This window comes from Ostrinia furnacalis, unplaced genomic scaffold (assembly GCF_004193835.3).
Source record: "Ostrinia furnacalis isolate ACB-3 unplaced genomic scaffold, ASM419383v2 OfSCF7594, whole genome shotgun sequence".
In the NCBI taxonomy this organism is placed as follows: domain Eukaryota; kingdom Metazoa; phylum Arthropoda; class Insecta; order Lepidoptera; family Crambidae; genus Ostrinia; species Ostrinia furnacalis.
Window position 1 is genome coordinate 45350 of NW_021137833.1, and position 22405 is coordinate 67754.

The 22405-nt window shown below is 37.3% G+C and overlaps 1 protein-coding gene across 1 annotated transcript; it reads left to right on the forward strand.

The window, feature by feature from the left end:
• Positions 1–1856: 1856 nt before the first annotated feature.
• On the forward strand, positions 1857–3769 carry Alas (5-aminolevulinate synthase). Its single transcript, XM_028322092.1, has one exon. It carries the CDS (start codon positions 2087–2089, stop codon positions 3605–3607), a length of 1521 nt encoding a protein of 506 aa, XP_028177893.1. The 5' UTR covers positions 1857–2086; the 3' UTR covers positions 3608–3769.
• Positions 3770–22405: the final 18636 nt, after the last annotated feature.

A 22405-nucleotide genomic window follows, 5' to 3' on the forward strand; every position in this document is an offset into this window, starting at 1 on the left:
TGTCAATGTCACTCAGTTCACACTCATCTGTCAAAATTAAATTGCGTTCCGAAAACGATTGTGTAGGTAGGTATTTCAAAAAATTTAAGTGAAAATTGAAATAGTTGCCTGCGACTAACAGCTTTGTGAATTAAAAAATGTCCGTAGTCATGACATGATTTAGGAAACCTATACGTAAAGAAGGAAGGCGGAAAATGTCACAAAAATTACTAATTTTATTTATTTAAGATTAAAAAAGCTTCATTTTAAGTTTTTCGGCCAATGCCCAGGATATACAGGCAGGCACACACATTAATATTTACAAGAGCTTAACAGCACACTTATCAGATTAAACATTTTTGATCTACTATGTTACCTTACAATATTACAATTAATAAAAGATGTCCGTATTTAGCTTGATGATACTTATTTACAGCTTACAGCAAGCATAAATAAACTAAAGGTCATAATTTGATAAGTAGTTTAGTACTTACTGCGGTAACTCTCCATTCTGAATCAATATCACAATTTTAATTCTCGAAGCACACAATACATCACGATTCTTTATTATAGAAAAAGTAACCACAAGTGTTACGTAGCTGAATTTACAAGACTACAACTGGATAATGTCGGATTTTTTTAACAGTAGTAAAAATCAAATTACCCTCCATAAACACAACTTTTTCGTAAGCGCATTGTGTATCAAACAAATTGTAGTGAGCTTTCTGTTTCTTCTTTCTTTAAGAGCGTTTACGCCGATTGGCGCAAAAACAGTACTTTTTCAACTCGTTACAATCATTAACCAGTAATATTACAAATATGTTATAGGCATAAATAGTTAGGCAATTTCATCGTCTAAATAGTTAATTGAGAAAATATTGCGACTAGTTTAGTATTTAAGAATTCTATCAAGATAAGTCCTTAACACAGGTTTTGTAAATTTCCACTTTAGCGTCAGTTTACAAGCTGAAATTTTTATAAAAATACTGTTAAAACGACTTAACAAACATTCAAATCCTATAGCATAGATCCTTGGGCAAATAGTTATCTGAGAAAATTTTTAGATTTAAGCATTTTACAATAAGAAATCACAAATTAAAAAAACGTGAAATACCCAAAAATCAAAGTGATTTTTACACCATTATTCTTCTTTAATTCAACATAAAAATAGCATAATATAATAAAATAACATCTTCTTTAAAATATTTACTTTGAAAAGATATATAATTCATTGTTTTTGTTTTGCTATAAACATTTGGAAACTATTAAAAAACGCCGCGCGCGAATCATTTCCAATGATGCCCCTTGAAACGCCGCGCTTCGCGTAAACGCTCTTAATGGCAATCAAACTATGGGCTTATTTCAAAAAGTTAAAGGCCCGTTGAACTGTGTTCAACGGTTGAACACAGAAATATTATTTTTTGTCCACACAACAGTTATCTTGACACTCAATGCACTCATAATTCAAAGTGTTTAAATGCTTTTAAAAATTTATCACTTCACTACACTTTAGAAAGTCAATTTAAAACAAAAGCATTAAAACAGATCGACCATGCTTTCTTTATCTACCCTCGCTCCACGAAATCCTGTGGTGAGCGTTTCGGACGGATTCGGACTAGTTAAATCTTTATGTTGGCTAAACTGACTGTCATGTGTCATAAAAAAAATAATTTTTCATTCACTCATTCATTCGTTACATTGAATTTTTTAATGAAAAATTGTGGTTAAATTGATTAATTTTAAGAACTAGGGCAGAAGCAAGGGATTTCACCAAATTTTCTGTAACCTAAAAATGCAAAATGTTATTATTACCAATTTTCTTACTATTCCTAAACGTCACTTTCGTTACAATGGCAACTCCAAGTGGTTGCGAAATGGTCAAAATTGTGAGGTGTGTGAGTTATCATCAGTCGGTCGTAATCGATATGACGACACAAACTTTATAAATGAAAGGTGCCGTAGCAGGAGCCCCCAGTTGAACTTTACTCTGTAAAACGTTCGGCTACAGTGCGAGCCAACGTTTTAACATAAATAAAAAACATCGTACACCGTAATCGTAATATTGAAGTGTGGTGAGAGTTCGGAGTGTTACCAAGAATTACATAAAATGCCCTGTCCGTTTTTGGGATCGCTCAACCAAGCCTTCGTAAGGAATTACGGAGCAACTCTGATGAAGCAATACGGGAACTACTGCCCGATAATCTCGAGAGGCTTCCGCTCCCTCGGCAACGACGAGACGAAGTGTCCCTTCATCAAGGAGAACGCGATCATCTCGGAGGCGCCCAAGGAGATGACCGAGGACATCGTGGAGACGCTCATGCCGTACAAGTACGAGAAGTTCTTCAACGAGCAGATCAGCGCCAAGAAGAAGGACTACTCGTACCGCGTGTTCCGCAAGGTGTCGCGCCTCGCGGCCGACGGCGCGTATCCGCAGGCGCTGGAGGGCGCCGCCAACCGCCGCGTCACCGTGTGGTGCGCCAACGACTACCTCGGCGCCTCGCGCCACCCCGTCGTGCAGGACGCCGCCGTCAACGCCATCAAGAGCTACGGCACCGGCGCCGGCGGCACGCGCAACATCGCCGGCAACTCCCAGATGACCGAGAAGCTGGAAGCTGAGATAGCACACCTTCACAAGAAACCTGCCGCGCTGATCTTCAGCTCTTGTTTTGTTGCCAACGATGCAACACTGTCGACTCTGGCTCGGATCCTCCCCGGGTGCATCGTTTACTCGGACGCCGGGAACCACGCCTCCATGATCCAGGGCATACGCAACAGTCGGGCACCGAAGCATATATTCAGGCACAACGACCCGAACCATCTCAGACAATTACTGGAAGAATCTCCCGAAGGGGTACCGAAACTAGTCGTATTTGAGACTGTCCATTCCATGAGTGGAGCTATTTGTCCATTAGAAGAGATGTGCAATATAGCGCACGAGTACGGAGCTTTAACTTTTGTAGACGAAGTTCATGCCGTGGGATTGTACGGCAAGCACGGGGCGGGTATAGGGGAGGAGAGAGGAATTCAACACAAAATAGACATCGTGTCGGGAACCCTCGGGAAGGCGTACGGGAACGTCGGGGGATACATCGCCGGGTCCTCGCTGCTGGTGGACACGGTGCGGTCGCTGGCGCCCGGGTTCATATTCACGACAGCGCTGCCGCCGCCCGTGCTGGCCGGCTCGTTGGCTGCCATCAGGCTGCTGGCCAGCGAGGAGGGCAGGAGCTTGAGAGCGAAGCACCAGGCCATCGTGCGGTACCTGAAGCTGTCTCTGCTGGTGGCAGGGCTGCCGCAGCTGCCGTCCGTGAGCCACATAGTCCCGGTACCGATCAATGGAGCCGACAAGGTGGCGCTGGTCGCAGAATCGCTGATGAAGCGCGGCCACTACGTGCAGGCCATCAACTACCCCACGGTGGCGCGCGGCGAGGAGCGCCTGCGGTTCGCGCCCGGGCCCTACCACACGCCCGAGATGATCGACAGCCTCGTCGCCGCCCTGACCGAGGCGTTCCACGAAAACAACATAAGCTTCAACCAGTTCCTGGAGAACGGAACCTGTAGGGAGTGCAGCATGGAGTACAAGGTCGACATCGCGTACGAGGAACCCTACAAGTTCCCGATGCAGGTGTAACCCGCACCGCCCCCTGCCGACGGCCATGACAAATTGATGTTAGCATGAAAGAAAATGTAAAAAAAATGTTAAGAGATGTTGTATAGTTTATTTGCGTTATTTTTATCGTAATATTTATGGTTCGTGGTTCATGTTAGGGGAAATTAAAGACGTGGAAACGGATGAATTGTTTTATTCAGTCCCAGTACTTGATGACGCCGTCCCAACCCGCCGTCAGCATCTTGCTGGGCTCGTGAGGGTGCCACAGGGTCGATATGCAAACCCCGTCGTGGGCCTTCCATTTCTTGTATAGTTTCGTCGTCTTCCAGTCCCAAATGTAGCATTTGCCGTCCGCATCGCCCGATACCAAATAACTGAAATAAAACAAAAACAACATTGAAATTTTAGCAGTCCTAGATGTATTTATCATAATAACATTGAAAAATCATAATAAAAATATACAGGGTGTAAAAAAATAATAGAGAGTTCAAATATGAACATGTTTCAAAAACACTAAGCCACTTGTTGCCTTCAGGAATAAAATGGCTTTCGTTTGAAAGACAAGTAGTGAATATCGAATTCAGGATAGAGGTCATAAGTTCGAGTTTAGAGGTCAGAGTTCATTGCATAAGTTGTTGCCAACACAGTGTACCATGTCCATGATTTATTCGCATGACCTCGGAAGCGCATGTTGCTTTGATCGTCCGAGATGTAATCTAAGTTACCAAGCAAGCATAATTAATAATAATTATTCATTTGTAAATAGATCGGAAGTCTGCGATTATATCAGTAGGAGGCTATTGAGAAAATCACGTGCCAATCGTAAGATACACGCGCATAGGGCGTTATACAGTATGTGCTGTTACGTGACCTACAGTCGTGACTTCGTTAAAAATAAACTCGAATATGTGGCAAATGACAATATTATCACGCGGCGATAAGTGGATTTTCTTTACAGTTACGAAACTGAATTGTATTGCAATCCTAAAACAAAATAAAACAATAGAAAAGCCGTTTACTAGGTACCCCCTAAATAATTTTAGGGGGTATAATTACTGGACACAGTGTACAGTGTGACTCACACTCAAAACACGCTCATTTGAAAATGAAGTGGCTACCAACAAATTGTATTTCGACGAATGCGGTAGCATTCCAGGTGGTAGCTACCTTCATCTAACTAGAAAAGGTTTAGCTATGGAGACTAATTATTGTTAGACTGGCAATTACCGCGATTGTCATTGCCAAGGCGAGGAGAAACAACTCAAACGGCCTATTGTTTTAAAACTAATGGCATTCAACCAATGAACCGGCTACATGGATTTTCGTTGTAGTCGTCTCAGGGAATTAAATTAACTTTCCCGTATCAAAAAACTTAGTCATATAAATCCACTCTTTTTTCAAACAAGACCTTCGATGAATTGTTGAAACATTTAAAGAAACTGCCCAAAATTAACTGGGATCGGTTTGCAAACCGCTACTTTTGCCAAAATTAGATTAGTTACTGAGTTTTTGCCATTATTATTTTTGGCATAACCCACGATATTGGACTTCGGTCAGTAGAATTTCCTTAAATCGAGGAGATAACTGATATCGCACTGACAACTCGGATATTTTAGGTTGTTACACTAGACTTCACATAAATAAGCACTTCGGAATCACATGTTGATAAGATTCTACGTGAGACACTTTATTTTTGAGTATCGGATATCTTTACAAGTCAACTACATTTTACGTTAAAACCACCGCTAGTAGACTTTACTTCGCATATACAGGGTGTTTGGTAAATGGGTATATGAGCCGACACTAGCCCATGTTAACATATGCATATAAATGGTATGATGAAGTAAGAAATTTGATATCATCATTTTAATTTTTTTAATTTTCATACAAAATAAATTTTATAAAATCCGATTTGTATGAAAATTAAAATAATTAAAATCAAGATATAGATTTTCTGACTTCACCATACCATTTATATGCCCATGTTAACATGGGCTAGTGTCGGCTCATATACCCATTTACCTAACAGCCTGTAGACTGTAGCAAAATTATTCTTCCATGTAAGTTAGTAACAACAACACGAGGCTAGATTTATACAGGATGTTAGGTAAATGGGTATATGAGCCGACACTAGCCCATGTTAACATGGGCATATAAATGGTAGGGTGAAGTCAGAAATTTGATATCTTCATTTTAATTATTTTAATTTTCATACAAATCGGATTTCATAAAATTTATTTTGTATGACAGATTTGTACGCTATAGACATGATAGGAGCTCAAGCGACAGACTACCACATGCCGATTTGAAAAGACGCTTTTTCGATTCTCGTGTCAGTGGTGAGGTGAAACCACTCCAAACAATTTACTTTTATGGTATTAAAAACGCGAATATTACAACCTGTAGGTACACCACAAATTACTAGTTACTTACGAATCTTCAAATAAATAGATACTTTAACATAGCTTATGATGATGCAAGTCAGGAATAAAAGCTTGGTAATTAGCATAGGTACTAAAGAAATACACACTCCTCTGGACACTAGGTACTAAGTACAGCCTTCTAGAGCGTCCTAATTCTATCCAAGCGTAACTAAGTGCCTATGCCTACTTCACTTTTATCTCTAAAAATCGCGCAAAATGTTCTATAATGCAATACGAAGTGACTGGCACAATCGAAAAACTAAGTTGCAACTTTACTTGCAAATACATGCGCACGATCACACTGACTGGCTAAAGGCGTCATCCATCGACCCCGAATGTCCCAATTCCAATAAACAGTTAAGTCTGAATAACAATATTCAATCTGTCTGGAACAATCTATTTATACAATGGCTTCTTAGAAATTCAATCTAGCGATGGTAATACCCACCTGAAAATGGATAATGGTTTTACGACACTATCGCCACAGAGAGAATAATAGATAGGTTTTTTCGGACGCTTTTTAGAGCCCATACCAAGCGGTTTTGATTTTGGCAACTACATATATTGGACAATAGGGGGCACGTGGGGGGCTATCATTGATATTCAATTTAAGTCGAAACTGCTTGTGCAAGTTTCAGTTGAGTATAAAAACATACTTCGATTGGTTTTTGGAAATTGTGGCAGCTAAATTTTAAGACAACAGGCGAAAATGCAATATAAATGTTTTCTGTTCGTAGAAATTTTAATAAGACTGCGTTTCTTGTTCGCTCATGAATACAGTTCCGAGAAGTAAAGTACTTAACTTGTTTTAAAAATTAAACCAAACACCGATACAGGCAATAAAAATCTAAATTTTATTTACCATCTCAATATATCATAAGGCTGAATTTGTAGTAGGTACATAGTTATTTACCGGAATGATAATTTTGTACTTATTGCAATTACTTTTTGCTAATACACTACCTACTATGCACCACATCGTTGGAATCGAAATCTCAAATGTATTTTAAAAAATGTCTGTAACCAAGGAATCAAATTCGTCACAATGAGTTGCAAAAACTAATGACAGACAGAAATATAGCAGTCTTTGTTTGGTTGGTCCACGTCTCAAGCCTAAATTAATGACATAGGTGCTACATAATTAGTAAACATTNAATAAAAAATTGAAAGAAGCCTCCGGTACACTTTGTTAAAAGTAGACATGTATCAATATACACGAAAGAAAACTCAAAATTGGTTCACAAAGCCTTACTTGTATCATTTGGCACAAAATTATTTTCTTTTCTATATGTCGTAGAAACATACCGATTAGATACAAAAATACCTAATTTTTCAGAGATTCACATTATGTTATAAAGTCAATTTTGATCTAAGTCGAGTTAGATCCCTTTTCACTGGGGGTACAGAAGTCTAGTCGCCCTCTTAGATAAGCTGTTTCACTTTATGTTTGCTATGGTACTGCGCTGAAGTGCGCGGTCCACATCCAGATACCTACCTACTTCCTGCAACCTTAAAATTCTTCTGAGATCGTCGGGTTCCAAAATTTAACGGAAACCTATTATAGCGAATCGGTAATAAGTAATAAGTAGGTAGGTACCTAATTGTCTGGAACTTTAGAGGTAAGTTACTAAGATAATAAAAAAAGTCTTGATTACCGGATTTCAACTAGGTAAATCAACTCAATCTCCGGTATTCAATTTTGTGTAAAACGAGACGAGATGCTCAGAGGTCGATTAATTTTTGCACAGAATGCCTAAGTAGTTAAATAAAAATATTTCATTAAACCAATCAAAGGCACCGCAGCCTTCGGCTTGACATCTTATAGGAATCACCCTGAATAAGCATTACAACATGGGCCGGTAGGTAAGCAGTTACTATCCTATAAGTTGCAGCTGATGATCGTGACTACGTCTATTTTTAACCGACTTCAAAAAAGAGTAGGTTCTCAATTCGTTACATTAACCATTAAGTATTTTGCGACGCAAGTTATGTTGTTTTTTCATCAAAACGAAAGCAATAGGCGTGATCTTTCAACGCCAGGCGGCGTTAGGGATCGAATCATTTGTTATTATTTCCCTCACGCGTCGAGTTTCCAAACAAATTGTATTGTAACTGACAATATGAGCGATTATTGTTCGATTTGATACAAATGCTGTATTTGTGAAAGTTTTTTAATCATTATTTGAAAAATAATCCTCCATTGCTTTCAGCAACTGCTGTTCAGTTACCTTCAGAATAAATGTTTATTGTGTGATGACCAAACTCAGATACCTAATGATATTTTCAGAAAAACAATGCTTGCTTTTTTCATTAGGTAAGATTCTGAACTTTGAATCTGCAGAGTTAGTAGGGTCATGCAGAAGACAAAGTAACAAAGTAGGTAATTAGGTACAACGATGACTGATTGAAAGTTTTCATTAATCATTAATTAAGTAGGTACTTAAATTTAGCCTTCAGAGTGGAGTAACTACAGGTCAGTTGCAAATTTTCTGGAGCACTGCATTTAAATGAGTCCAATATAACTGTTCCTTATCTAGTGTTCATTCGCCTGAAAATTGACTGGGTGGAAAAGACCATGCAAGAGGCAAGTATTACGCAGATACCTAGCTAGGTTATTGACAACAAATATCATTTTTGCGCCTCGTCTCCCGCGGGGGCGCGAGATGACAAGTCCCGTGACGTATAGAAAGCGTATTGCCGATGACATGATCTATAAATCATAGTCGGATCGGCGATGGTCCGCGCCCGCCTGCGTCGCTTCCTTGTTTTTTGTCTGAGTCCTAAACCGTTAGCGGGATAAAGGGTGGCGGCATGTGTTCCGTTACAGATACAATTTGTTTGCGATTAAATATACAAACTGAAGTTTTGAAGACACTTTTTGTGTAGGTAGGGCCTACCTACAATAAAAAGGGTCACAAAGTTACCTAGGAACCTACTTCCCTACATTATTAGTAGACTTTTCGTCTGAAATGTAGAGCGTAATGAGAATTGTTGATTATTTCATTAATCTAATTAAAAACACCCAGGCAGGTTAAACATTCAAAACTCATTTGCACATTAAAAGGCGCATTTAATGCCACATGACATTCACTTCCAGTTAACTTTCAGGAAAGCAGAAATTAGAGTGCATAATGGTTTATTTTCCTACATGTAAATCACCTCATCATTAGGTAGTCCCTAATCAACTTTACTACTGCGTCATGTCATCTGGAACTCTGGTCTATCTGCAACCACCAGTCTCCCGATCATAATATTCAAATATGCATTGCGGGCTTATTTAGATCCGTTTCACGCACCACCCGTTACTATTGAGTGGCAACATTTATCATCGGAATCCTATAAAAAGTAAACCGGAACTAATCCAACCCCCGCCCCCGGCAATCTGCATACGCCAAGGAAAATAATTTCACGCTCTCAACAACACTGATAAGAAGCCCTTTTGTTGTGATTTTGGGGTACTAGAATGGATTTTGTAACTGAGTTTTCTATGTCACTTGGGGGCGATTTGTTACACATGTTTTGATGAAATTGTGACTGTTAGAATAAGAAAATTGCCCCAGATGATGATATCACCACAAGAGTTAAATAGGGATTTTAAACTTTCAGGCATTTCAAGCAGTCATCTGTCATCTCTACTTGTTAATACAGATTCATCCTTTGTCCTTAAAAAAGAAATACCTATCTACGAAAATGAACCATACCCTCTTTCTATCAATAGCATCGTTATAGCTACGTAGGTTTGCAAACGACACAAAGCAACTGCGTCTGGCCGACGACATCGTTCAGCGCGTTATTGATACACGGAAAAGATTTCTCTTTGATAGTTGCGGTCTGTACGTTTTGACGCCTCGTTTTATTGGAGGGCACAGGCTTAGTTCATCGATATCGATAAACGTATCGGTCTTTAGAAAGACACAGTTTGGACGATAGGGTATTTGATATTAAGTTCGTACGCTTAACACATAAAGAAAAGGTGTTGCATACTTATCTCAGTTAATATATTGTCTTGTGTAAGCTCTTGGCATCAAAGAAATAATATTTACTAATATTTTACCCTTTCAGTGCCCACTGAAAACCTCACCAAGTATTTAGCTCGAAAGCAGCGCTAAGTTAAAGGGTGTAATACCTATGTGTATCGCCTTATCTTTAATCGTTCGTTGCTAACGAATTGATTCGACAGTTAATATCTACATATTTAATCTCACTTTTTTGAAAAATAATTCAGTACCATAAAAGGTTTATAAAATACGTAGGTATCGATACGAACATGTCGCATCCCTACGCAGCATCCATAAGGCAGCATAACGTCCCCTCACCACGTCACATTTATTGATGGACTTTGGAAGTTTTCAATATTACGGCTACTTTACATATCATACGGATACTTTTATTACGATTTTGCATTTGCCGCCTGATGGGAAGTTACATTTAGCCGCAGTGTGTGGTGGTTTTGATACTAACGGAAAGTTGGCTTTTGAATAAAAGTAAAAAAATAATAACATAAGTAGGAAAGTACAAATCTTCGAAATAGTATATAAGTAGAGCTTTTAAAATATAACTCCAAAGATTTTTATGACAAAAGGGACTTTATGAAGACTAGTTCGCGAACTCTATTTGTTGATCTTTATTGATTTTAAGGTTACTGAAAATCTAAATTTACAACAATTGTAAACTAAATCGGATTTCAGGACTAGAATGAAGTCTTTTTTTCCCAAGAAGTTGTGACTTGGAAAAACTGGAAAATGGTATCAACTACTTGTATGCACACACTTTTCCTTATCAGTTCATGGTAGCCCTGAATCAATGGAAGTCATTCATAAAACTCCTTGCATATTAATGTAATAATTTGTGAGTGCACAATAGCTAACGCAGATATCTCTTTAGCGACATTCCTCATATTTTTTCATCCACTTCGCGGGGGCATAGCAACCGTATGTCATTTTTATGTGGGCACTTTTCGACATTATATTCCTTTCTATTGTCGCATAGGTGCTTGAGGGATAAGGGCCTTAATATACGATTATCGGTGGCACTCACTATTGTGCTTGACCTGCTCGTGAGTTATTGGCCTTATCGTAACGATAGCTCAATTTCAAGATTCTTTCACGGGTTATGAAACGAGTTTGCAGCTTTCCGATATTATGTAGGTTACTAAGATGATCTATTTTTTTATATAAAAAACTTGACCGTAAATATCTACCCAATCTATTCCCAGTCAAAATCATTTGTTTTGTTCAACATAGTTTGATTCGATTGAGTACCTATATTTTCATGAAAAAGTTACTTGAGCGAAGAAAATAGTTATTCAGAAAGACATATTGAGCACCAAGAACGCCCACAAAAACAGTCGGCTATAACAAGCAAGAAACCAAGTCGCAAGTTCTTAAAAATATCCTTATCCAGAGAACACATAAAAAGCAGACATCGTTTTTCTTTTAAAAAACTCTCTCATTTGCCTATCAATAGTGGTTGAGGCAGATCTGACCGTAATAAATGTCATACTTTATGGCTCTTAGGAAAAAATGCAAGGGAGCCATTTTACATTTTAGCCGGTGACCGGGGAACGCTATGTCGAATTACGCATCTCGAATTCTCGAGTAGCCATTTCCCCGGAGATTTAAAATGTTCGAATATCTGTGAACAGTGGGCTTTTTACGAGTGGATATTGTGGAATGATAGTTGGCTTATTTCTAGGGTTACTTACCTATGTGTTGAGGAGTGAATAAAACTCAATAACCAAGTAGTTAAATACGAAAAGTGAGAATTTATGGCAATATAGTCCTCCGTTCTGGACTGATGTAGAGTCTAATAAATTGTACTAGCTCATGAAAATATAATAATCCGTGTACTTCCGGCCTTCAATCGCGTTTAAGAGTTAATAAGCGACTTTAGAAGTCTGATATAGTGAAAACAGACGGGGCTTAACTTGCCCTCCAAAGAATAATTTAAACACATTTATTTTCATAAATTCGATAGAGTCAAGCAATGTCCTTCTAGAATTGGAAAGTGGACTGTGGAGAATTGGTGGAAATGGAAAATGTATGTGTTCCATCTGGGAATTAAAATCAGGACCATCTCTCCGGGTCAGGAGACATAGACCTCTTTCACCAAGAAAGTCTAGAATCAAATCTTCAAAAACACTAAATTAATAGTAAGTCCCAAAAGTCGTTACCACATTACATTATAGTAGAATCATCAAAATATTTCAAAACTTATTTTGAGAGAGAGCGGAGATAGTATTATAAATTCAAGTTCCTGTTTTGACGTAGTGTAATAATTGAATTTCCGTGCTGATACTGATCTTATCACTAATCAGATTATTTATTATGAGCTCAGCCCTGAAACAGCGCATCGCTATAGCTATCGCATCAGATTAGGCACTACCATTGTGTGGGTAATGAGATTACTCATGTATGATGCAAAACACCGGCGTCTGAAATTCGCTAAAATGCAGCGGCTTAGCGCTGCACGGATTAGAATGCGGCGCTATTCAGGTCGCGACATTTCCCAAAATTGGCTTAGGGTACGGGTAGATTACTGCGATCCGTTGAATGTTAATGCGAGATTGTGTGGCATAGTTACATGTTACTCATAATTATTTAACAATTTATTAAATTTATGGACACAAGCAGGTAGAAGCAGTAGAAGATGAGTGAATAGAACCTATTGATTCAAAACGGGAGAAATTTTAAGCTGTACTCCGTACACGACGTTGTCATGGTAAGTTTCCTGACACAAAAAGATTTTGACATCACTATACTTGATTAATTCCAAGGTAGCAAACATCATCATCATCTTTATACATAGATAGGTCTGTTGATCTCTACTGCAGGAGTACGACTCTCTCTAATTTACCAGCGACAAATGGAGGATTTAGCCTAAAACTTTTCACGTTCTGGCCTGGCTGGGGTTGACTTTTGGGTAATTTTAACGTAACAGAATATTGTGTTCATAATAAACAAGTAGGTACTGTCACTGAATCAATCAAAAATATTTGCAAAGAGTATACATTAACTGTTAATGGGTGAATTTCAACAAGTGCATATTTTTGCCTAATTTTGGTGGAAATTGTTATTTATGTATTTTTATTCTTTAATTATAGATCAAATTTATTGGAAACTTATACTGTTTCTAAAATGATTAAGACATTAAATTTTGTCCAGTAGTTTTTTAGATTTTCCTTACACCAAAATTAAGAGAACACCAAAATTTATATTAAAGCACCAAAATTAGAAAATATGCTGTCAGTCGGTCATATCTTAGTGCCAAGCTCAAGAAATGGTTTTAAATTTACCAGCACCGACTCCAAAAATATTAATCATGGTATATTGTCCTAATAAATAAATAACGACGTACTTATTTTCTACTTTTAAGTGATTTTTGGCGTCGGTTTTAATTTTTTTGTTAAAATTATTTTTTTTCATGCTTTTTAGTTGATTAGTTCTTGTTATTGTCACTGAAGAGGGACAGTACCTATGTTTAATGTGATTAAGACTATAATTTTCCATTTTGTAATGGAAAATTATAGTCTTAATTACAATCCAAGTGTAAATAATCTTCCTAGCAAAATACAGGCTCCCTACTTTAAATATCGGCAACTAAAAAGTATCAATGTATCATGTGTCAATGTATGTATCAACAAATGAGTATTGAGTATCATCTAACTCCTAACTTATGTTGTTTGACCTTTCATCATCAGCTCATCTTAAATACCTGAAATAATACAACTGTATGTACATACCTACCTAAAATATTTAAAGAATTATCCTCCAACTCCTAAGCGTTAAGGAGTTTTACCTTCCATCATCACCTCATCAACATTAGATGATGACTACTTGAATAACTTTAGAAAACGTATTGCATTCCTACAAAATTTGAGGTTTACTCTCGATTTCCCTAGGATCCCATCATCAGATCCTGACTTGGTGACAATGGGACCACCACATAAGTGTACCCTATAGAACAAAAAAAGAATTTTGAAAATCGGTTCACAATTGACGGAGTTAAGTCGGTTAAAAATGCTTTGGTGCACCACCAAAAACACCAAAATTGACTCACCAAAATTAGATTCTCGTTGAAAAAGCTAAATTATATGAAATCTGTTTTAAATATAACAATAACATTTTAACACATGGTATGAAAACAGTTCCTTTACATTATACGAGGAATTCAACTAAAAAGAATAGCTTAGAAATCTTATACAAAAAGACACCAAAATTGCAGAATTGTTGTCCGTTTAAAAAAAAACAACACATTTACGTTTTTGGCGGGAAGACGCAGAGGTCTTGCACCCGTCTGCCGTCACTGCTCGCGGGGGCGGTACTAAACCTAACGAATGATGGGAGTGTTTAAATCCTGTTTGATCTTTAAAGAAACTGACGAGCTATTTCATTATTGACACCAAAATCATAAATTTTTCGCGGACAAAACTTAAGGACGTGACTTAATCACAGTTATTTGGGAAACTTGCTTAATTTGGTAATCTTAGATAATAGATAGATTGTATAATCCAAAAATATACTTTTTCCCTAAGTTCTGTTTTGATCTTCAGCTAAAAAAATACATATTGTAAGAAATTAAGGATGTGGACACTGCACCAAAATTAGAAACGCTTAGTTCAATTATTTTTTGTCGAATTTGTAAAAGAAAATACTCATTAATAATGTTGTCCTCAAAATGGAACCTCTGTATATTTTCGTGTAAAAAAAAATCAAAGTTCTATGTCATAAAAAACATATGATTTTCAGCTACGCCGCTCATAAAATGTGTTTGGGAAATTGACCCTAATCTAAAAACCAACCGATGCCACCTCCTAGTTAGCAAATTCCAAATAAACAGCAGCAGATTCCCCGTATTATCCGTGGATTGGTGTGATCAATCAAAGTTTTAGCCGTCCCCCGCACACTAGGTCGCTGCAAGATATTTGAATGAAGCTCCGTACGTGGGTAATGCCGCGGCGGTCGTATTAAATACTTTGCGATTCTGCCTACCAGATTTGGAATATGGATCAACGTTCTGTTGATAAAAATAGGTAATATAATATCATTGGGTAATGTCAATTTACACTGTGTTTATCTAACGACACAATGTGGCTTCTTCTAGCGTATTTGTCACAACTTTAAGAGTCAGAACCAGCAGTAAGATGACTCCTGATTTTTGAAAATAGAGTTAAAAGTAGTTCAAGTGTAAAACTCTCAATGATAGTGCAAAAATGGTTTAAAACACCAAGTTTCAGTTTTAACATAAATAGAAAACCTAAAAGTTTTCAGAAACTTTCAAACTTAACTTAGTTAAGTAGCTTAGCTAATATGTTTACGTTTCACTTTAATTTGACTTAACTTTTCCAGATAAAAAGACCGTAAATACCATAAAATAAATCATAGACAGGACTTCGATACGACTCCTACTCTACTATAATTGGGCCATGACCTATTTTACCTTCGCCGGGGTCATGACCCCGACTTGAGAAACAATAAACTTTGGTGTTACGAAGCTACGCCTGAATTTCAGTTATTCTGATTTACTTCTTTACTTTATTATTTTTACTAATGTGACATTTGTACTGTACGAGTAGGTACATTGTTCTTTTAACGTTTTATTAACCTCCATAAAATAAATAAATTATTTGTTAAATTCTTACGGTAAAGTGCGAGACTTAACAAACGTGTGCTGAGAGGTATATTTTGTGGTAGAGACACCCACCCCATTTTTTTGTGACGTGAAAGTGCAGTAAACTAAGCAATTTTAATTTAAGTGGTTCTTAACTAATAACTTGAGTTTAAACGAATCTAACTGGCGACTACATTTCAAGAGACGCGTGAAAACTAAAAAAATAAAACACATTTTTATTGATGATCTGTGAAATATCGGAGTGTGACAGAGACGGAATATGGGATTACTTGTCGAAGCTTATTGGCTCGGTGTGACGGATTGATGGATCGCGGATTGTAATAAAATGCTTTACGCAAATATGCTTTCGAATAAAATTGATCATTGCGAGGGACGCTGCGGGTGTCGACTTTTAAGATAGGCACGTACCGCAAATAACCATACGTTTTATAATATCCCCCTTTTAAGAAAATAAAAAATACGTGGAGTAAGTTCGATTCTGAACTTTCTTGGAGCTTTTTGTTTGTGCACTCACTTGAGTAAAAGTTAAATTGGATAGCAGTACTTACTTACCTAATTTTAATATCTATTGCAAGGAATTGTTACATTAAAAAGCTAAAAAGAAATAGGTTTCTTTTATAGAAATCAGATGATAAGAACTTCTTACCCTTAGATTGAATTAGTACAAAAAAAATGACAACACGGCAAATAGGAGTCTTCTAATAATTTGATTCCTGTAAGAGACCGAAATTGACAAGAAAAGTTGCAGAATTTGCAGATACTTGTGTACTGTAAGAAAATAAATAAGTCTAGCCAGTTACGAGTACCAACAAGCGAAATAACGACAAAAGTAGAGTCTGAAAAAGAAAATCTAACCCTACCTCTAACTTTATCAAAAGTAGCAGTACCCATAATACAACAGACCTTTGAAAGGCTTGCCGAGATTAGGCAGAGGCTACAATATTTGCCGGCGCGCGGGTGCGGGCGCCGATAAAAATATTATATTTATTACGGCGCAGTGGCACATTCAGATCGCGTCACGGGCTGACATCCGAGTTCCCGTCTAAACATAGCTAGGGCTGTCGAATATCGAAATATTATCATTATTTCACCGAAGTTACCTATCATATAACTTTCTAAAACGTCTCTGGTACTCGTACTTACAAACGTAAAAAGTATTATATGTACTTAGAATTATTTACTTAGCACTGTTCAATTCCAAAAGTGAACATTATCAACAAGAACAATAAATGTAAAATGCGTTATTATTTCACAAGTTATAGGTACATATATTTACGCATCGATACGCTACGTTTTATACACCTATTTAATTAACTAAGTACAGTGCACTTTACCCAGAGTCAGGAAAGGAATATGTTGTTTTACTTAAATTTACTAAATAATGTTGCTCAGTTTCCAATGACAGTATCTTAATACATATTATCGCAAAGAAAAGAAAATCTGTAATCAAAGCATTTGAAATTTTCTTTCCTGACCAACCCTACCGCATCCGGGGCGCGACGCATCACGCGCTGTCAATGCGTGTAGAGTCAATACGCGCGAGTGGGAATAATTTTTCATCTATTTCCATTATGTGTCGCCACCGTCGCCGGCGGTGTGTTATCAGCCTAAGTATGGGGTGTCTTGAAGTCTCGGAGATATGCTTGACTGATTTTTGCTTAGATTATTATAGTAACAACTACAATACATGTTCATAATAACTATATTTTCACTGGACACCTGGAAGATTTATGGATTGACTGGATAGGCTGGGAGGGTAAGTTACAAGTTTTCCTAGAGACTACCTTAGTTATTTTTGTATTGTCTCTTTAGAAGAGTTGAAATGTAGAGCTGAACAAGGTAAGTGATTTTATTTTTGTGAACCTCTTTTAAGTTATTTAAATTCGCAAATGAACTAAAAACTAAATAAAAGCAGACACTGAAAAATCAGTGGGCGTTTGAAACAGTAATTTTTCATGCGCTGTTAATATTTAAATTCTGCGAATATGTATAAGTATTATGTTGTGAGCAAAGTTGATTGTTATTAGTTTTGAGAAGTAACCACTTCATCGTTTTCAGTTTTCGGCGACGCTTACGTCACTGTACCTTCAGCAGCTTTGTGAAAAATCTGGGGTGTGCGAGGGACTATTCACGGTGAAAAGTTACATTCATAGGTGCGGTCAGCGCTAAGCCGCCCCGCAAAATCAAAAGAGCTTTGACTTCAAAGGCAGAATAACTGGCAAAGGTATGAGGAGAGTGCAAAATAAATGCACCGCGCCGCATTACACAGCCACTGAATCAAAACACAGACCGAGCGTGAAGTGATGAAAACTGGAAAAAGTAATAAAAGTTGCCCTTTGGTACGAGTGTGGTGAGACTATTCTGGGACGGTCTGGAACTCTTTGGTCTAGGCTAAATAGAACTCTAATGTTACGGTACTTACGGTTTAGTGACTATCTATTACCGTTCTATAAATATGTGTTTGCATAATACTTTGTTTTGTAGTAAAACACTTCACCATCCACACTTATTATCTGTCAAACCAAATTACCCTAAAGATTGGGAATATCAATAAATTGGAACTGGGAAATGTTTTGAAATTCGAAACTTGTTTGACCAGTTCCTAATTAACTAAGCTTTCAGCAATTGATTTGTATTTGTAGCTTTATTGACATACACTAAAACGTCTTCGTGCAATACAATACAATGTTAGTACTTATTACGAGAAATCTGTACATAAGCGTTGGTGGATGTGCCTATACATTTATGCAGTTTGTCATATTGAAAGCGCTCGCATAGATATAGAGGAAAACCTCAGAAAAGTGTTTCAAAAGACAACAAGTGAATAGTAGGTTTAGTATTGTTGGTCATTATGATCTAATGTCGTATTTGAAGGATTTATTGCAATTAATTCCTGATCTGCATAAGTAGTAACATTTATTTCAGTTCCAGAATAAGGTGTCGCGGCGCCGTGAAGACCATGTCAATATTAGAGCCGGGTTGAAGGGAGAGCATGACTTTTACATCAAAGCGCCGTATCAAAGCTGGCACTCGACACCTCGAGTCGGATCCGAGCAAACACCACATTAAATGGATTGCGGTAGTGACGCCTCTTTTGTAGCTTTGCGCAATTACACACGCTAAGGCATAAAAGGTATACTCGTAGAGCCTTTTCTGCTGGTCACACTTGTATGAACCTCGAGCCCAATCGTATTCAGTTGACAGTGTACCAGGTGAATATACACCATATAGTTGTGAGAATTACAAAAAGTATAAAGCATCAAATATTTGGCTAGTCAGTTTTTCGGCTTTCCAAGAGTGTAGACACCGTTTATAGTAATAGGTTTCAGTCTGTGGTTTCCCTTTGGTCCACTCCACGTTCTTAACTATCTTACCTGCTATGAAAGAAGATGATGTATTCTGTACAGACAACGGCTTATTCAGCTAGACGCAGCGGTATCTAATGTAGTTGAAATATGTAGGTGTCATTTACAAAAATGATAACTTGCTGTTGACTCTACAATCACCACTGGCTTTTAGTCAAAGTCAAAGTCAAAATTTCTTGATTTGTATAGAATATTTAAATAATAGGTAGGTACTTATAAATCGAATTTAAAGACAATGATCACATTTCAAGACATTCCAAGTTACTCCTGACTTCCACAGGGAAAGTCAAAACTGCTGCAATAAATAAATAGTGAGAACTGACCTAATTTTAACTGTTTTCTTGAACAGCTTTCAATTGATCGCTAGTGCTTTTCTAATACGTTATTAACTTGATCAGTGATCTATAAAGTAACTGTTGGTTCTCACACGTTAACGTGGTAATTGAAAGGGTTAAATATAGAGTACAATTTAATAGTATTTGTATTGTAGAATATCCTAGGCACTATTTTACCTACAAGTGTGCCTGACACCAGTTACAGCGAGCCTAGTGAATGATATTATAAATTAGTTAGCAGGGCAACGGCAGCTAGCATTGTACACAAATTTAATTTCACACGCCACCCGCACTAAATGTATGAAACGCGTTCGCACGGGGATATCTACGATGCATTATTTACTGCATTTCCACAGGCTGTGCCTAGAAGCAAAGCAATTCGGTTATTACGTTGGGATTTATAATATCCGTACTTTATTTGATAGTTGACTGCATGAAAATAAAAAAATATTAGAACACGGTGTCAATCCACTAAGTAAAGCATAGATATCGTGAGCTACATAATTTAATAATTAGTATGTTGCCGATATTACAAGTTTGCAGCTGAATTCGCAATTACTGCGTAAAATCGGTCTTCAATACAATAAATTCGTGTAAAGCCTAATAAGCAAGACGGAAATATTAATTTGATATTTTCTGATATCAATCAAAGTAAAATTAATATGACAAATGCTTACCGTATACATTTGGATTTTACAATATTTAATCTATAATGAAAATATTATTTTTAATTAAATAAAAATGATATACGAACATAAAGCTAGTATCATAATAAATTAAAATATAAACTAGTAATAACGAAATATAATAAATATTATTTCATTCGGTTAATTCCACACGTAATTAAACTTACATATCTTATGACATTTTATAATTAATATCTGGAAGGTTTAATATGTACTGTTGATAGGATTGTCAAGATTACATGAAAAATATGAAAAATGGGCCAAGTTCGAGTCGCACTTTATTTGCACGCAACTTGCGTTGTAAGGTTCCTAATTCCGTATTTCGACAAAATTGAATGCTATGCATTTTAATTTAGATTAACTACCTAGGTAATTTACCGCCTCTGTGGTCTAGTGGTAAGACCACCTGCTTCAGACGCAGAGGTCCCGGGTTCGATTCCCAGTGGGGGCAGATTTTTCTGTTCGGTTTGGTTGGTGGTAGGGCTTGTTCTAAGTCCGCCTGGCTAGCTACCACCATCTTACCTAAGTCTGTTGCCATAACAACAATGTTAACAGCATTATTGTGTTCCGGCAGTTAGAGATAAGATAGCCAGTTCCTCCGTGGTTGAGGATTCCGAGTGAAGCTCGCTTCCACCTTCGGCCTGATCGTCACTTACCATCAGGTGAGATACAGGCCAAGAGCTTCCTCGTTGTGGATAAAAAAAATTGTAAAGCGAACAGTAACCAAATACGTTTATACATTAGCCCTAATAAAGTCAATATTTTAACTATCCCCTTAACTCATGATATAGATATACCACTGACATAAAGAGACACAGGATAGCCAAAGCAAATTAATAGAGTCCTGTAGTCCCTTTAGGTTACGGATCCCTAAAAAGTATTTTTTCAAACCGACAGTGAAGAGACTTGTATCCCGACCACGCAAGTTGCCTGAATGGCTTTCAGCCTTTGAGCGAGGTCCCTTTCAAGTCAGTCACTGCGGTGGTCAACTCTGACTATTTTCAGAACAAAAACTTGCTTACCTGACATGACTTCACAAAGGCCTACGCGGTGAACCTAAGTCCGTGGATGAGTGACGTGTCTTTAGGTAAAATATACATGTTAAGCTTTTTAAATGCATGCATAGTTCAAACATTACTAGCTTCTGACCGCTGCTTCTATCTAGCTCAACCTACACAAAGATTATTGTCAAAATTCAGGTGAATTGTTTTTGTTTATCCACAATGAGGAAGCCTTTGGCCTGCATCTCACATGATGGAAAGTTATGTCCAGACCGAAGGTGGAAGCGAGCTTCACCTCGAATCCTCAACCACAGAGAAACTGGCTATCTTACCTCCGGTCCGAGACACGACAATGCTGTTAACATGTTATGGCGTTTAGGTCCTAAACTCTACACTTTTGGGGGTTTATATGTGAAATCGTGAAAAACCAAATAAAAGTGCCTCTTGAAACTTAAACTGCTCTTCATTCGTAGTCTTCTAATGATCACAGGTAAGAAGGTAAGTAATGTTAGTTTACATCTTCAACAATATCAACGTCACAAATTGCTCCTGAAAACAAAATAAAGTTACATAATTGACTTCGCCTTCAATGACACTTGCAATAACTATTTATCTACGAATCGTTCCACAGTGGGGATTACACCGGTCCGGTGAATACTGATGCAAGTTACGCGTTTTAATATAAAAATAAAGTTTAACGAGGTGCAGTCTGCAGCAGACTGGAATGTTGAGCCCGATATATTGCGAGGGAAACCCCATTTATTTCCGATACTTTTTGCGGGCTATCCACTCGAATTATTTTTTAAACTTTTCGGCCGGGAAACGTGTGACGGCCGATTCTTTGTCATTGGAAATGATTTGTAATGAATGCATCTGGATTGTGTTTTGTATGTGTCTGGTTTTGTAGGATACCTCGATTATGGGGCTAAAATCGTTAAACAAAAGATTATGTCAGTGATAGCATATTACGAAATGGTAACCTCACCTTAGATTTTTATTTAATAATACAAATCTTACGAATTATTTTGTTAAAAAACTCTTTGAAATCCTCAGGCTTTGATAGGCTTACGTTTTAAATAAAACGATTTAATAATTTCAAGTAACTTTGTAGGTACAGCTATACTCAATAGTCAGGTATGAACCTAAACACCTACTGAAAAACTCTGTTATAAGAACAAGAAGTTCCATCCATTACATTATACCATTTTTATTCGCGCATGTCGCGTATTGTGACGTATTTTTACTTTCAATACTGGTCAAATTACCTGGTAGCTGTACGTATAGACTATCCATTTCACTTAGTTCCGGTAATTTATTTTACCTATTAGATTACCCAACTAGACATCATAGAGATAGTAGGTGGGTACCAGCTGATTTGT